The 17,586-nt window shown below is 46.7% G+C and overlaps 2 protein-coding genes and 1 pseudogene across 3 annotated transcripts; 2 read left to right on the top strand and 1 right to left on the bottom strand.

Moving 5' to 3' along the window:
• The first annotated feature begins 1,796 nt into the window (after positions 1-1,796).
• On the top strand, positions 1,797-3,093 carry LOC123081188 (uncharacterized; annotated as a pseudogene).
• Positions 3,094-4,857: 1,764 nt separating this feature from the next.
• Positions 4,858-7,456, bottom strand: LOC123144923 (F-box protein At5g49610). The gene is made up of 2 exons (XM_044564196.1): positions 7,297-7,456; positions 4,858-6,790 (listed from the first exon to the last, which is right to left on the bottom strand). The coding sequence occupies exon 2, from the start codon at positions 6,768-6,770 to the stop codon at positions 5,397-5,399; it is 1,374 nt and encodes a 457-aa protein (XP_044420131.1). The 5' UTR covers positions 6,771-6,790; positions 7,297-7,456; the 3' UTR covers positions 4,858-5,396.
• Positions 7,457-15,086: 7,630 nt separating this feature from the next.
• LOC123098281 (translation initiation factor IF-2) lies at positions 15,087-17,162 on the top strand. 2 transcript variants are annotated; one of them, XM_044520237.1, is made up of 4 exons: positions 15,087-15,467; positions 15,558-15,638; positions 15,736-15,783; positions 15,878-17,162. In XM_044520237.1, exons 1-4 carry the CDS (start codon positions 15,166-15,168, stop codon positions 17,025-17,027), a joined length of 1,581 nt encoding a protein of 526 aa, XP_044376172.1. In that variant the 5' UTR covers positions 15,087-15,165; the 3' UTR covers positions 17,028-17,162. The 2 variants fall into 2 exon arrangements, with proteins under 2 accessions (XP_044376172.1, XP_044376180.1); XM_044520245.1 differs by having other exon boundaries at positions 15,108-15,467; positions 15,881-17,162.
• Positions 17,163-17,586: the final 424 nt, after the last annotated feature.

Here is a 17,586-nt window from a genome sequence, read left to right as displayed (position 1 = left end):
GAGAAATTTCATTTATCAATGCATTCAACATTTTTATCCTCGTCATATATCCACCAAACTGATAATTTCTGAGCCCAAATGTTACAGACCTAATACAACAAGAATTTAGCTCTTTTCAAACTACTACTCTTTACAGACTAATTTCCCATACATGATTGCATACGCCTAGAGCTGCTACCGGATGTGTAGGTATGGTGATCTCCAACAAATTAATATTTACTTATTTAGTATTGTACTCACCATTGTCGATGTCTGACCCACAAGCATGGTGTATCCGGTACGAACTGAATAGACGACCATCATTGATTTATATTAAACATATTTATTTCTATATAATTATGACCCATTCTTTCGATATGTGATCTTAACTATTATAATTTTCATTATACGCAAAATGAACCAAGTAATAATGCAACTAATTTTAAGATCCAGAAGTACCATTATATACTTTAGTTCTTGATGGTAAAAATACAATTGATTTAAATTTGAAGTATATATTCCAATGGTACTAATACTAGTTGTTAAAAAATTTAGACTTCTAAAATATAATTGGTATGTTTTTTTAGATTAGCGAAAAAATTGTATGTCTTCATGTATTAATTTGTACTACCTAGATGAATGGAAAACATGTATATTTGATGCAAAATGCTTCTATTATAGTTCCCTTAAATACAATGGATAAAGATCTAATGCTGATAAAAGTTTCTAGAAAGGTTGTATGTTTCATTTGTTAAATACGAGGGGTAATTATGAATGTACCAAATAAAAAAAATCTAGACTATACAAATTACACTCTCCAAGTGCAAGTAGAGGACCATCACTGGGCTATGCCACGTCGATCGATTTACTGTGCGAGGAGAAAAAAGGCAAGGGATAGACACATTGATTAGTTTGTTTCCTTCCTCCCAACAAAGGCAGCTCCGCACCAGGTCGCACGCACACATCTTCTGCAGCGGAAGTGTCGTAGGCGTAGTCGATCACACACACGTATAGAAAGTAAAATTCACACAGAGAAGTAGGGGTAGAGCTCTGTTTATTATTCATTGATCAACTATACATACAAAGAGTGCTCTCCTTTTTATATAGCTAGGGGTAGGGGATAAGTACCTACATAACGTTAAGTGAGGAAAACGTTCGGTCAACAGGAGGTGCAACGGGCAAGCCAGGCCGCACCCTGTCCTGTGGGCTGTTGGTTTCCCAACACTCCCCCTTGGACAGTTATCCGTATATCCATACGTCAAGACTCCAAAAAACCCAGTGGAAAAAATATGGAGAAAGAGCGCACAATATGCGTTATTGTATTGCACGAATTGCCTCGTCAAAAACCTCATGTGAGAAACATCAGGAATACTCACTCAAGGAAAAAAGAGTATAATTCACTCAACCTTCAAGTTGAGTACTCGATCATCGGGACCGAGATTTTAACAATGAGTTTGTGAACCTTGCATCTCCCTAAGTCTTATTATATCGATTCCAGGCACACGTCTCTCAAAGGATGGTGCCGGTAATGATTTAGTGAACAAATCAGCAAAATTGTCACAAGACTTAGTATACAAGATTCTCACCTCGTTCATCTTCTGCAGCTGATGTGCTTAGAAGAACTTAGGATTAATATGCTTTGTGGGGTTACTCTTCACATAAACCATCTGAACTTATGCAGCACAATCATCATTATCATCATATATAATGGTATGGGTTTATACGGTGTTCAGACCACTTGTCTGCTGAATGTTGCCGATCATAGATATTTTTATTTGTATTTACTACTCAACCTCACTGTTGTGGCATATGTTAACATGGTATCTTCAACATTGAGGAACTCCATTCCAAAATCTATTGTCTACTGCCAAGTCTGTGAGGCAAAGCGTTCATTGCTCGACCACTTCTTTACTGAGCTGGGAGCAAGAGAGGTAAGGTTTTTGAAACACACTGAGGTCCTTTGAGTCTTCGATTTGTAACATACAAGCGTGACCTGATTGGTGATGTTACTGTAGATTTGATCGAGGGTTCTGTTATTGCTTAGTATCTCTAGACTCTAGCTGTTGGTATGCATGTATTTCTTGCCACATTCTAAGATGATTGGCCGTGAATCTCTGTTTATGCATTGCATACTGCAGAAAACTGCTATTTTGTAGATCTGAAGTCAGTTCTGAGCTCAGTTTCTTCCATGTTGATGCATGTTTCTGTCTGTACCATGCACTTAGTACTTTGCCAGCCAACTAGTCAATTACTCCTTAATTTTTCTAATAGTCATGATTCACACTTTCCTTGGGTTTTAAGAGAAATCTGATGGAATATCAATAATTAACATACACCTGCATTTGCAGATTAGGCAACTTTCGAAGCTCCTCGTGCTCTCGCCCGCAGCAACATTCGGCTCCGTCGCTGTGTACGCGTGCTCGCCGTCAAGCCCCGTAGACGACCTACTCTTCACCTTCGACTGCGCCCGCCGCAACTCCGTCGAAGTGGTGACGCCCTCGCCATGCTGCGGGCTCACCCTCCTGTATGACGCCGCCGCGCCGGCTTACTATGTTTGCAATGCGGCTACACGGGCGATCACGCGTCTGCCACCTCACCGTGTTCCGACATACGATTCCAGTGCCGGACTGGGATTTGATGCCCGGACAAGGGAGTACAAGGTCGTCAGGTTGATCAATGGGTTATCTGATGAGAAGGAGACGATCAGGTGTGATGTGTACACACGTGGAGCTGATCACTGGAGGCCGGCGACTAGAGGAGTACCCTTCAAATGGTCCCAGTTTGCAAATTCTGCAGTTCGTCACGCAGCGATGAACAAAATACCACCTGTCTTTGCCAATGGATTTCTGCACTGGTTGATCAATCCTTCTATTATCGTCAAAAGGGCAAGCGCTGCTATCATATCCTTTTCTGTCGCAGGAGGAGACCTTCGGATGTGTCCGTTCACCGCCGTTCTGGGGACCGAGAGAGCATCTACCCTCCTCGTCCCAGTCAGAAGGAGAGCACCTGGTTGTGATGGATGACCAGCTATGCATTGTCCGAGACCTTCGCAACATAATCCCTCATGGTAGCACCATGGAGATTTGGGGGACTGCTGGATTATGGCTCCGGTGATTGGTCGCTGAATCATCGAATTGATTTGTTTGGAAAGGTAAAAAGTGAATTGGGCCGAGCCACAGATTGTGAGGGTTATTGGTAGTGTTGGTAACTGTAAGTCGGGGAAGAAGATTGTGATTGCTACTAGCAATCACTTGGTTCACGCTGAGTTTCAGAAAAAGGTTTACTCATATGATCCTAGTTGTCAAGTTCTAGAGGCTTCTTTCAGTCACCGAGGCACACGCCTTTTTTACAGGATTCATCCCTGGTTCAAGATTCAGCTTACATGAAGAGAGCCTTGCTCCAGTGCATAAAAACCTGGCCTTCAAAAATGTGCTAAAGAAACCACGTCTCTATGCTAAAAGGCTAAAAGACAAAAAGTCACTGTTGAGGAAATCTTCTGTAATTGAAGGACTTTAAGAATCTTGCTAACATTATAGTTGTCATGCACGTGATTGTGGTGTAACTCTCGGATGTTGCCTTATGCCCAATTAAATCCAGGCGCAACCTTTAAGTATGAAGAATATGTTGAATATGTTGATGTCGTCGTTGCCCTTGTTTTTTGTGGTTTGGAGTATTATGTTTTTTGCGAGTAGTCGAGCACCCAGGATAATGAGATATATGACTTTCTTGATTCTTGTGATGGCGATAGATAATTAGCTGCATTGTGTGGAATGGAAAATCATAGACAGTTAATTGTGGCATTTGTTATGAATTAACTCAAAATCAGGTAAGAATCCAATGAAGTTACCCAACATAGTTTACATGTATGTCCTTCTCTTGTTTCGATGTACGATATGCATAAACATATACTTTATAATTATTCATCCATTTTCCTGTCACGTTTTGGTAAAACAAGAACAAATCTGAAAGTCCTTGTTGATTTTGAATTGCTAATGATGTAGCAGTTGCCGTTAGCATGATCTACTATTTTCTACTATAAATTGGATAGAATGTTCAGTATTATTTGCACTGCTTAACAAAAGAGGTGACCCGTTATTGGCATGAACTTGCTAGTAGTGGTGACGTGCAAGGCAGCCGACCGTGGTGACCGGCGAATCTTCCTCAATGCTACCACAACATCATTGGGAGGGCGTGCCGCCTCCTGTGTATGGTAGGTTCCCAATCTCCATGATTTTGGTTTAAGCTTATTAGGATGTCATAAAACATGTAAACGACAAACAGTATTACCACCTAGGCTGTCGTGTTACTTCCAATAATCGTTTTACTGAAGACACTGTTGAAAAATTCCCCCGAAAAAGTGCAACCAAATTAAGCAAGCACGATCACAACAGATTATGAACATGAATGGATGCTTCGTATCAAAAGCCAAATCCGCATAAATCTTTGCCATCGCCTTCGAGGTCCGACGGATTTGAAGCACAAAGCCTGATCTATTGATCATCGATTTGTCATTGAAGCATCAGATAGATATATTTGCAATCTACAAACAGGAAAGTGCATTATTCGATCGACGGAGATGTTCAAGGAGAGTATAGAAGAAGCATAACTACAAGGCGTAGAACTATGAAACAATTACCATGATCATTGTGTCGTTAAGAGTGGTTCTGAACATGTGACCGTCTAGCTAAGCAGACAACAGAGTAGACAAAAATATTGGCCGCTTCGAACACCAACTTGATGGGTACCCAAATAAACTGTAAATTAATCCAGTCATCACGATCTCGTCATGTCCCTACCACAACACTCACATGCATAACTGGGACAATTTAGTTCCAACATGAAAGATTGTATGCAGAAATCTCTAAAACGTTCAGACGCTCAACAAAACTGTGGCTGAGAAATTTCATTTATCAATGCATTCAACATTTTTATCCTCGTCATATATCTATTAAACTGATAATTTCTGAGCTTAAATGTTACAGACCTAATACAACAAGAATTTAGCTCTTTTCAAACTACTACTCTTTACAAACTAATTTCCCATACATCATTGTGTGTCGTGTTACCAAACTAATACTCTTTTCAAATGAATGGAGCATGAACAACCAAAAAGAAATTCATCGCCTCAAGATAGCACTTTGGCTGAGCTTCTCTTACCCCAGGTATAACATTAACCAACTTCAAAGCTAGAACCGCCACAATGCGTGTGCCAGGAATAATATCGACGAGATTTGAAGTACTTCGGATGATAGAAGATATCCACAACAGTGACCTTTGGTATATTCACCATATTCTAGTACTGTTTAATGCATGACAGAATAAAGTATCCAGTCAAAATCAATCTGAGCAGCTAGCTAGTTGCACAAAAATTTAAACCATGTCTGATTTGGTGGCATTAGCCATGGTAGATGGCATGGCTAGCTATCCATTGGTTTACTATGCACTTGAACAAGGCTCTCTTCATCAAATAAACTGAATGTTGAAGCAGGCCTGGTATGTGTTTGTGTCTCGGTGATGGAGAGGATGGTCTCTAGAGCTTGACACCTAGGGTCATAGGTGTGAAGCTTCTGCTCAAACTGGCCGGCGAACTTGTCTTTGCTAGAAGCAATGGCTATCTTCTTCCCTGACCTACAGCCGCCAATGAGTCCAACAACCCTCACAGCCATCACATCAAGCAAATATATTCCCACGTGGCCGAACAAATGAATTCGATGATAGAGTGACCATTCACCAGGGCTATAATCCAGCAGTTTCCAGATCTCCAAAGTGCCATCACGAGGGATTGTATTGCGAAGGTCACGGACCATGCACAGGTGGTCATCCATCACAACCAGGTGTTCTTTTTCTGACCCGTAGTGCAGGTGCACTTCTGATGTCCAGAAGGGTGGGGGTGATCGGACACATCCGAAGGTCTCGTCCGTCAAGGAAAATGTTAAGATGGGAGCTCTTGTCCTTGTGGCGATAAGGGAAGGACCGATGAACCAGTGTAGTAATCCGTTGGCAAACACCGGTGGTACTTTCTGCGTCGCCCCATGTATAGCTGCAGAAATTGCATACCTGTACAACCTGAAAGGCACTCCTCCACCGGCCGCCGGCCTCCAGCAAGCAGCTCCAGGCGTGTACACTTCACACTTGTTCCTCTCCTTGTCACCGCAACGCCCAGTGATCAACCTCACCACCTTGTACTCCCTAGTCCGGGCATCAAATCCAAGTCCGGCAGTGGAACGATATGTTGGTGGAGTACAGTGAGGCGGCAGACGTGTGATTGCCCGTGTGGCTGCATTGCAAACATAGTAAGCTGGCGCGGCATCATCATATAGAAGGGTGAGTCCATGGCATGGAGAGGGCGTCACTATTCCCATGGAATTGCGGCGTGCGGTGTCGACGGTGAAGAGTAAATCGTCTCTGGAGCCTGACGGCGAGCATGAGTACATTGCGGTGGAGTTCAGTCCTGTTGTGGGCGAGACAAGCATGAGTAGCTTTGGTGCTTGTGGCAGCTCCTTAGAGATGGCCATGCGTAGGCTGCAGAAATCCTTGGAGGAGAAGAGTGCAGCCCAAGAGCGGCAGACAGCCCGGAAGCGGAGAATGGATTTGATAGGGAGCCGAAGTAGCACCTCCAACATCATGGCATCAGGAAGCAACAGTGTACAGAGAGATACAACGGCCTTCTTCCTCTTGTTGCTTGGGAACACCTCTGCTGTAATCTTGGCAGCATCGCCACAGGATGGCATGACACCTTTTCTCTTGCTGCTATCCATCATCCCACCAATTTCTGCTGCTCCAATCAGCATTACTAATTTAGCAAGATGTTCTGCAGTGAAATACACACATGGGAATAATTTGGGTGTTAGTACAGTGAACCCAGATGCATAATTTTTTTGGAAACATAAATTTAACTGACTGCTATTGGTACTATATCAGCCGAGGGCAATACACTGCAGGACTCGCCTGAACATATCTGTATTGTTTTGAAAAACGAACAAGCAAGATCAACCAAATTTTTATTTTCATTACATTGATTTTTTTAAACAATTGCTCTTTTAATTTAATTTAAGAGGAATGATTGCTCTTGGTGATACTATCTGAAAACAGTAACAGCAAAAGTTTGAGGGTAATAGGCATCAAAATACATATGAAGATGCCCCCCGCACCATATAGAATACTACAAAAAATTGAAGGGGCCAGATCGACCTTGAGCCAAGACAGATCTTGATGATTTCATCACAACAAAGGGAAGATTAGATCAGAAGGAGATCCGGCTGACAAGAACAGGAATGACGGCATCGAACAGATCCGAGCGAGTTGGGGGTTCCTTACCAAGCGAATCCACTGGAGGACAGCCGCGACGAGCAGTCGCTTAGATTGGAGGAGTATTGACGAAGCTGGGGTCACGGCGGCACGGCGGAAAGAAGATCGATATTTTTTCCGAGAAAGAGGGCGAGGGCGCCCTGTTAATCTGTTATATATCGAGGGGACGGGATTGTTTTTCAGTTTAGCTGGAATAAATATAACTCACGTCAGCACACACGCGTGCTATAAAAGATGAATGAGACCAAATTATATCTCATCTAAATGAGTTCTAGGTACTCCTATTTTTTTCTTTCTTTTTTTCTTTTTTTGAGTCTAGGAAGGGATTGGGCTGTTTTTTTCTTGATGAGGGCACTAGTAGAAAAACTACTTTACGTGAGACACATTAGTCCCGATTTGTAAATGAACCGGCATTAATGGTATCATTAGTCCCAATTCGAACGGCTAGACATTAGTTTCGGTTCATTAGACAGGTGTTGCAATTCGGAGCAAGAGATGGGTTTCAGAAAACTGTGGGTGGAGCAAGAGCATGGGTTCCTCAGAGGAGTTGAGGTTGAAGTGCGTGCGTCATCAGAGTGAAGAAGACAGACAGATAAATCCGGGTTCAAGGTTGATAGTTTCAAAAAAAATATCACCGCAAAAAAAAAGTTTCAGTTTGTCGACACTTTCTCTATTGATTATGTATGCCTGTCAGTCAGTCAAAGCCTAATCATGTGTGGGTTGGGGAGTTGGGGAGTTTTTCATCCGGGTTTGCTTCAAGGATTTCTCATGCGGACAATCAAACAGCGTGTAGTTGCATGCGCCAAGACAATGCAGGTAACCAAACAACATGTCAAAGTTGATTCCCTAATGTAGGAAGTTCATATGCAGGCAATCAAACAACTCGCAGATGTTGCATATGAGGCTGTTTTTTCAGAGTCAGGCTGAGTTGAGATGTGTATACAACGCGGGTACTGTTCAAGACTATAACCAAACATGCCCTAAGCGAATTCGCTGGAGTGGAGGGGAGAAGACGGATGCCCACAAAGAAGAATTTCTTGGCTTAAAGGATCGGCGAAGGTGGGGGTTAAGAAAGATTGAAGGAATTTCCCGCGGGAGGGACGGGCAAGGGGGGCACCAGAAGATTGGAGTACCCAAAAAGATCCAAAAAAAAATGTTGTAACAAAAAAGAAGGTCCCCGAAAAAGCTAGGAGTGATTTATGCACGTACTGTAAATGGGCCAGGCCCAGCGCGCGATCAGACGCGTCTCTCTCTCTCACTCTCTCTCTCGATATTTTTCATCTGGTCTTTTATGTCGGTTGGTTTTATTACATCAAACATATGTCGCTGTCGGTTTTATTTCGATTTCCAAAGTTCGCAAATATTTAAACATCTTCAAGATTGAAAAAATGTTTATGAATTCAAAAAGATCACGAATTTGAAACATGTCTGCCAAATAAAAAAATGTTCACTAATTAGAAAATAGTTCAAGAATCTATTTTTTTAAGGAATATGAAAAATGATCACGAATTTTAAAAAATCATTAATACTAACAATTCCATAAACTAAAAAAAAGTGTCACAATTTGGAAACAAATCAAGAACTTGAAAAATGTTCGGGAATATAAAAAAAATTCATGAATTTAAAAATAAAAAAAGAAAAAAGAAAAGAGAAAACACTGCCCGGCCATGGTGATAATCAGGCTTATCGTGACGGTTCATCTTGGCTTTTTTCCAGCTATATGTATTTTGTATTGAATATAAACCCAGAAGAAGGTCTATCTTGTATTCAAAATTAAATAAAATGTATGTGAGGACAAGTAAAAAAAAAGTCACCATACCTATATCATCGAATCGAAAGAAATAAAAACCATACGTTTCAGGACAAACTCTGAATGGAAAACCGAGGTCCAAGACGAAAGTACCATTCTACACCCAAGAGCAAATGCTCCTGGTGTGAACAGTAAAATCAAAAAAATAGAAAAAAATTCAAAAAATTCTGAATTGTTTTTGTCACATACTTTCACAAGTGTTTCTTGTGCATGAAAAATTTCATCACGAAATCACATTCGTGGAAGTCGTGCCGAAAAAAACAAAATCAGAGCTTCAAAATGCTTTTGCAAGTAACATTTTCAGAGCATCGATTTTGTTTTTTTACCACACCTTCCACCAATGTGATTTCACGATGAAATTTTACGTGCACAACAAACATTTGTATAAGTATGCCACAAAAAAATTCAGAATTTTTTAACATTTTTTTGAATTTTTTTATTTTACTGTTCACACCAGGAGCAAATGCTCCTGGGTGTAGAAACTCCACTTCCGGTCCAAGACTAGATCCTACATCGGGCTTTCTTTCAAGTTTTTTTTCCCGGTGGTGGGGGAGTGGGGCTTTGATGACGGATCGATCACAAGTGGGGCTCATTATTGCTGATATCAAAGCCACCGGCGTTGGTCTTCTAGTGCGTTCGTTTGAGTCATGTACTGAGAGCATCTTCAGTCGCGTCCCCAACAGACCTTTTCCAGACGATTTTACTATGCCGGCGTCTAAAAATCGGCCTAGTCGCGTCCTCAAAAGCCTGTTTTTCACCGCCTTGAGCCGAAATTGATGCCAGCGTATCCAGGCCGAACCCGGTGCGTTGGGGGCGCCCGGGGGGCGCCGGGGCGAGCGGTTTTGGCGCAAACGCACCGCGGGCCCGCTGAGTCAGCGACAGTCACCTCGGCGTCCTCACGATGCCTCAGTTTTCCGTGGGGAATCAATGGCAAGGCTATCGCCGGTCAGCCTTGCCATTGATTCCTCACGGGCGGCGCAGCGACGCCTCCCCTTCCGTCACGCATACACACGACGCCTGGTTATAAAAGCCAGGCCTCTCCCTCGCCTCTGGCCACACCCGCCCACAGCCCCGCCGCCGAGCTCTCCGCCTCTCTTCCCGCGCACCGCCGCCGAGCTCCACCTCTCTTCCCCCTCTCTTCCCCGAGCAGACTGAACAGCGAGGGGCGCCGCCTGTGGTGGGGCGCCCCCGGCCGCTCGCTTGACGCCGTCCTCGGGCACCTCGAGGGCGGCAACAACCCGCCCCTGACCTACCCTCCCGTCCCGGCCCGGATCGACGGCCAGTGGATGCCGAGGAGGGCGGCGCCCTCTTCTTTCTCCTCCTCACGTTCCTCCTCGTCGGGGTCGCCGGCGCTGCTCAACGTCAAGGCTAAGCCCGGTGATACGCCGCTTGGCCGACGAACACGCAGCGCCGGCATCGTCATCAACGATGGTGGGCGCGCCTCCTCCTCGGCCCCTCCCCGCTTCGTCAAGCCGAAGACGGAGGCCGGGCTCGCCACGGTGAAGACGGAGCCGGGGCTCGCCGCGGTTAAGACGGAGCCGGGCCTCTCCAAGGAGGCGGCGTTGAAGTGGGCGTGTGAGGACTGGTCGCAGACGGAGCTAGAGCACCAAGTCCGCGCCCTAGAGCAGTTCTTCGCTCGGCGCGGTGCCGCGATGAGGGAGGAGTCATCGTCCTCGATGACGATGCGCCGCCACCGGTCTGCCAGGGCGACGGCGGGCAGGGGTCCAGTAGGGGCGGCAGCGGCCGCGTCAAGGAGGAGAAGGACGACGGCTATGGCGGCGACGGCGACGAGGACTTCTCCGCACTCAGCGCGTTCTTCCTGTAGGCTAGGTTTTTTTTTGAAAGTTTCCTATGTAAGAAACTGTTGCGCCGAAGTTTATTTTAAGTTTGCTATATTTCGGTGAAGTTTATGCACGTTTATCGAATTTTAGCCGAATGTATGTTTAAAAAAATTAAAAAAAATTCTGGGTCGACCCTGGTGCCGGCAGCTGGGAACCCGATCAGCCCCAGGCCGATTTTTTCGCCGGGTCGCCCCCAGGCGGTGAATTTTCGAGCCCCCTGAGGCCAACGGCTGGAGATGCTCTAAATCGCTTGTCCGTTAGTTATTGACCTCTCTTTGGTGATTCGGTGCAGGATTGGTGCAGAAAGGGGGATCCCGGTTTCCAAGGTGCTGCAATTCGGAGCAAGAGATGGGTTCCAGAAAACTGTGGGTGGAGCATGGGTTCCTCGGAGGAGTTGAGGTTGAAGTGCGTGCGTCACCAGAGTTGAAGAAGACAAACAGATAGACTCAGGTTCAGGGTTGACAGTTTCAGTTTTTTTTTTACCGCAAAAAATAAAGTTTCAGTTTGTCGACACTTTCTCTATTGATCATGTATGCCTGTCAGTCAGTCAAAGCCTAATCATGTGTGGGTTGGGGTTTTTTCATCCGGGTTTGCTTCAAGGATTTCTCATGCTCTGCTCCTCTATCTGTTGTTCTGCACAAGATACTCTGTTGATCAGTTCACTAGTTTGCTCTGCTCCCCTGTCTGTTTGCATGTCTACATCTGCCAAAGAGCAAACACCGCCCTTCCCTAGAAAAAAAGTTTGGTAACGTTGGTAGTACAGCCGTCTCCCTGCAACAATTTCTACAGAAAATCTTGCTTATTCTTGTACTCCCTCCGTTCGGAATTACTTGTCTCGGATATGGATGTATCTAGAACTAAAATACGTCTAGATACATACATTTCTGCGACAAGTAATTCCGAACGGAGGGAGTAGTACGTAGTTGTTTTTCGCACTCCATCTAAACACCAATTGGTTAAGCATAATTTGTACATATTGCAGCTCACTTCAAATTCAGCCTGGGCAGTCAGCCAGCCTTGTCTCATTGTCCGAGGATAGAAATGCAGAAATAGGAAGACCAAATTTTGGTGAGGAGGAACACGTTACCAATATTTCCAAACCCAGGTTAAGGTAAGGTTAGCATGCAGCAAATGGACCAAGCCAGGGCCATTTGAGAATCGATTGACCACGCGAATGGTGTGCTGCTAGCACATGGGAAGAAACAGACTTCCAAAGAAATGGGAGGTGGGAAAGGGAAAGGGATGTGTTGAGTACTAAGTCCAAACCCCATGATCTCCCAATCATTATCCTGGTGCGTGGACCAGTCGTCGAAAGCAACTGCTTAATAAACTAGAAGTAGTACGTAGATGTTTGTCGACTCTCAACTGGATGTTTTTCCCAGCACATATCATATGAGGACCAAAAAATTTAAAATATGATTTTGAGAAATTACTTTTATTTTAGCTTTATATGTACTCGGTAAAGAAATATAAAAGCATTTATAGATCACTAAAGTAGTAATTTAAACGCTCTTATATTTATTTACGGAGGAGCGTTTTCCATAAATAAAGCGCAAAGGTATCACGCTAATGTTGGTGTTAGTTCCTGCAGTCCCCTTCGATTTGCATTTGCATGGTGTTGCCGTCGCAACGGAACAGAAGATGGGGAAGGCTAGGCCTAGGCATGCTCTGGTGACTGGTGCCCGGTGGTTCCATACATGCTGTCGTGCTGGAGCAGTTGGCTACGCCACGAGGAACGTCGCCCGTGGTTGGTCGATGCTGCTGCAGCGTGGCTGGCCGTGGAAGAACCCGAGCTACGGACTGGCGGACCCCCACTTTCCATCGGCAAAGGGATACGGCACGGCAGAGAGAATCTGCGGTGCGGGGACCTCACCTACGCACCCTTCCTGCTCCATTTCCAAATTAACAATTCTCGTCCATTCTACGAGCAGTTCTTTTGCTCAAAAAAAAGTGCATGCACGGTGGATGCCCTCCTCACTGTTCCGCGCCCACTGCAAATCCGATCAAAAGCCTCGTAGCATTTCCCCCCTCCCCTTCGTGTGTGTCTTTCAGCAATTTACAAGTTAATCTATTATTTAGACCCGAATATTCAGGAAAATGTCAATTTTCCAGGCGTGGCAAATCTGATGTTTTTCATGGCAAAATACGTTCCCCGAGGATGACAAATTTAGTTGTCGAGCACGGCGAATCTGTGTCAGTTTATCATTTGGTCAAAAAAAATTCCGTGCTTCCAAGCCAAATTCGTCGTCATCTCACCAATATAAATTACCATAGAAAATGTAAGATTTGTCGTGCCTAACAAATCTTAGTCAGGTGGTTGGCGTTTTCGTAATTTTATTATTCGATGGATCGTTTACGAGAATATATTTATTTTCTACATCCAAAAAATAAATTGTATGCATTGCTCGATGCATAGGTGGGGGTGATCTTCCTTTTTGAGAAAAAAATTACTATGCAAAAACAATGTACCATTTTGTCAAACTGTTCGTATCTACAAGGATATAACTCGGTAGTTTCGAGATATTGTGGTTGGACCGTCAAAGGGAACTTCATGTGAAACCCTAGCCGCCTGCCATAGGAGCCAATGAGACGAGCAAGTAGGCACATTGATTCCATCATCGCTAGGGCTTTCCGACCTTCGTTGGATGCTTTGTCGACAACACGAGGAAGGGAAACCCTATGAGCTTATTTCCAAGTGCATTAAATAGTCTGGGTGTCTTAATTAGGTAATTGGTTGCCCATGGTTTCGGCTTCGACGGTGATGATGACGGCAACGAATAAGTATTCTTCGGATCTCCTATCAAAGTAGTGATATTTTCGGCTACCGTGTTGAATCTAGGAGGTGGTGTGTACGTTGTCTGAGGCCCTTCAAATCTGGGCATGTATCTTGGGCTTGGTCTCAAGGTTCTTTGGCATGCTCCATACGGTGGTGCTGTTGTGGACTGCCAATGGCGTCGACGGTGAGCGCTGACCTTGGGGGTTAGGGTGGGTTCCCCCGGACATTTTTTTCCAGGGGCAAAGGTTGCGACCTTTTTTCCTATGTGGGAGACTCCGTGCCACCACAGATCACTCTAAGGTGGTTAATGCTCTCTCTAAGTTACATCAGTGTTTCTTGTGTTGCCATTACAAACATGATAAAAGTTTTGACCAGGAGATGGTTCGGGTATGCGATCTTTGATCTATACAAGTCATCTACGATAGAGGCTTTTTCTCCGTGGCATTGGTCCAGCTGGACCTTCGCATGACGACTTTCGAACCACCTGATTTAGTGTCAGACTGGCTCCGATGATGGAGCGGTAGCGACCCGTCCTGAAGACTGAGTTTGTTTGGTTGTCTGAAGACCCTATTGCAATTTCTTTGTTTTGTATCGTTGGAAATTTTTAATATAAACAGATGCATTTATTATCCATACATCAAAAAAGAGAGAGAGAGATGGTGTGGTTTTCAGGATATTTTGAATCCATCATCGGGAGCCTAATAAAAGCAGCCGAAATCCCATTCTGCTTACAAGAGTATATATTTCCAGTTCCAAAAAAAAAAACGGAGGGACGTCCGTCGCGTGGGCATGGCTTGCTGCCCTCACAAGGTGCAGACCCAGCACGCGTGGGCAGTTGGCCGAAGAAGAGAGGACGAACGACGGCGCGTTGCTTTCCAGTTTCGACCAGGCGCCGCACCGGGGAGAATCTGCGGTGCGGGACGCCACGCCCACGCCGCGCGCGCACACCTCCCCCACGCCTACGTACGCAGCAAGGCACCCTGCTGATTTTTTTCTTTAATTATTATACTGTAATTAATTAACCCCCCTCCCCTTCTGTTCCCTCCGTCCCTCCTCCCTGGTTTCTTTTCTTGGCCAAGAAGAAGGAGGTCAGCACGCCACCTCTGTGAGGTTCTGACGCCTACGGGCCCACACCAAGCCCGTCCCATGCTTTCGCCTATTACAGTAAAAAGCTAGTAAATCTTATCGTCTCAGTTAAGTCTTGACGGAATAAATATGTAGTTTTACCGTGAAAATAATTGCGTGCAGCAAATCTGCAAAGAAGAAAACGCAACTGGGAGTATATAGAATCGAATCGAAACACAGGCTCGAAAAAATTGCGCAAAGCGCACCACCGCCTATAAAAGGCGCATCACCCGAGACGACGCTCTGTCCTCGCCGCCTCCTCCTCCCACCCCACCCCACCCCACCCCACGCTCCACTCCCATCAATCCAAATCCAAATAGCACCCCATGGCGTCGTCGATGCGCCGCCCTGCCGACTGGTTCCTGCACGACTGGGTCGAGAGGCTCGACACTCAGCGTCCGCCGACTCCGACGCCTCCCCGCCACGCCTCCGGCTGCAAGGCCGGCCGCGGCGGAGGCTCTCCTCCTTCGCCGCCGCGGCGAGCACCCCGAGTACCTTCCCCACCACGCCCGTCGGCGCGGCGGGGCCGGTGCCAGGTCCACTACGGGATCCAGTCAGCCGCGCCACCGCACCGGCTCCAGGCGCGCGTCACCTCCCCGGCGGACCACCGGAACGCCTCCGCGTTCAGGTAAGTTTCGTGCCCCGGATCTGCATGTTTCCGTGCGCCGTGTTGCTCTTCTGCTTGGAGGTGTTAGACTGAACCGAATCGGCGCTGCAGACAGCGGAATCCCTCCTCGCGCTCGCCTGTGCACAGAGGACTCAACGTCTTCAATCGATTCGCTCTCTTAGCGATGGCGAGGTAATTATTGATTCGCTCTCATCGTTGGGTTGGTCTGCTACTCTGCTTAATTTGTTATTGCCGCTGAACATGAACGAGGTGCTTTGATTTGTCACAGTGACTACGAGAGGGAGTTTCCGGTGTTGCCTGCTGCAACCGGAAGCATGTAAGGAAATTCGTGAACAATTACTTTGTCAGAACAATTTCGATTCGTTTGGGTGTTCATTTCAGTAATGCGATGCTGATGCCAATTGTCTCAGCAGCGACAAGGAGGCGAAGCAGCGGGGGGAATCTCCTATCAAGCATTCGAACAACAAGCTCCGGGGAGGCGTTAGGAGGGCTCCGCAGGTGCAGCACGTTACGAAGGCCGTCGCCGAGCCCGCGGTCAAGGCCAAGGGAGACGCTGAGCTGACGAAGGGCGAGAGCCAGGGCCACGCCGAGGCGGGGATCAAGGTCGAGGGCCACGCCGAGCTGGCGAAGGGCGAGAGCGAGCGCCAAGCCGAGGCGCCGATCAAGGCCAAGGGCCACGCCGAACTGGCGAAGGGCGAGAGCGAGGGCCAAGCCGAGGCGTCGATCAAGGTCGAGGGCCAGGCCGAGCTGACGAAGGGCGAGAGCGAGGACCACGCCGATGCGGCGACCAAGGCCGCGGGCGACGCCAAGGTGTCGGTCAAGAGCGACAAGGCCGCACGCAACGTCCCCGACCTCGCCGGCGAGCTCAATGGCCAGGACTTCTTCGTCGGTTCGATTCTAGTAAGATGCGGCCCCCCAGTTGCCGTTGTCGCGGGAGGTGTTGAGGGCTGCCGTCGCGGAGGGCCTGGCGGAGGCAGTGGGGGAGTACATGCTGGAGGTGGTGATGGATGCGGTGGCGGAGGGCCAGTACCCGATGGCGGCGGAGGCGGTGTGGGAGGGGGAGGACCGGCCGATGGCGGCGGGGGTGGTGGGGGAGGAGGACCCCCCGGTGGCGGCGGAGGCGGCCCGCCGCCTCCCCAACCACCCTATCCACAGCGTCTACCGTTCGCCAGATGCCAGCGGGCAGGCTGTGGCGTCGACGCCCTGTTCTTTTGCTCGCAGTGCGGGCTGGTTTGCTGTCCGGAGCACGTCTGCCCGGACTGCACCGCGCCACTCTCCGAGCTGCCGGCGCCTCGCCTCTCGGTGCCGCAGGTACAAATTTACCAGCCCTTTCAGTACCCACCAACTCTCCAGCTATTCGTCGGTGCGTTTCGTGTGGGAAATCGTGTTAGTCATTACTTTGCAAGACCCCAAGATGTGTTTGGGCATGGTGATGTCATTGCTGGAGAAGCGCAACACTTTGACATGCAGGGTTTTTGGATGGTTAGATCTGTCCGCGAGGCGCCCTGCATTCTCCGCAGGGTCAACATGTTTCCTGAGCCCCAGTTTTATTCATGGTAGATACTGTCTTGTAAGCAAGCGCCGTGCAGACCTCTAGAAACTGGGCTTTTGCATTCAGTGATCAATGATTTGTCACTAAATTGAATGATGAAGGATTGGTGTTCCTTACTTATAGTTTATAAATTGATAACTGCATTTGGTGAGACAAAAGGCTGAACCGAATGTTGTGTCAATCTTATTTGTGCACGGCGGCAAACTAACAGGGCCTGTCCAAATGCTGAGATAAATCTATTTGCAAATCCGGAATCAAAGTCCTGTTGTAGCTGTCAGATATAGTAACTAGGACATAGAGTGTATATATCTTCAAATCTGAAATTGGCGAACTGCAAAAAGACAGAGAGTGCATTATACAGTATATAAACGAGATGGGACGAATCTACAGTAACCCCAAGTTCAGAAAGAAAACAGAAGTACACAGGGACACCCGCGCCAGGCTTAAGGGCAATCCAACCAGGTCGACCCAAACACGTTTGAAATTTGTCCTTTTTTATCCGTACGGCTTGCCAGACGGGATGGCGTCCTCGTCTTGTCCGTTTTCTCTACCCATGACGCCCAACTG

The sequence above is a fragment of the Triticum aestivum genome, chromosome 1B (genome assembly GCF_018294505.1).
Source record: "Triticum aestivum cultivar Chinese Spring chromosome 1B, IWGSC CS RefSeq v2.1, whole genome shotgun sequence".
NCBI lineage: Eukaryota > Viridiplantae > Streptophyta > Magnoliopsida > Poales > Poaceae > Triticum > Triticum aestivum.
Note: the sequence above shows the minus strand (reverse complement) of the source record. Positions and strands in the feature narration are given on the sequence as shown.

Coding starts and splice junctions, on each gene's coding strand:
- LOC123144923 (XM_044564196.1), bottom strand. CDS start 6,770: ATGCTGATTGGAGCAGCAGAAATTGGTGGGATGATGGATAGCAGCAAG.
- LOC123098281 (XM_044520237.1), top strand. CDS start 15,166: ATGGCGTCGTCGATGCGCCGCCCTGCCGACTGGTTCCTGCACGACTGG. Junction 15,468..15,557: donor CGGAACGCCTCCGCGTTCAG/GTAAGTTTCGTG, acceptor TCGGCGCTGCAG/ACAGCGGAATCCCTCCTCGC. Junction 15,784..15,877: donor CCTGCTGCAACCGGAAGCAT/GTAAGGAAATTC, acceptor CAATTGTCTCAG/CAGCGACAAGGAGGCGAAGC.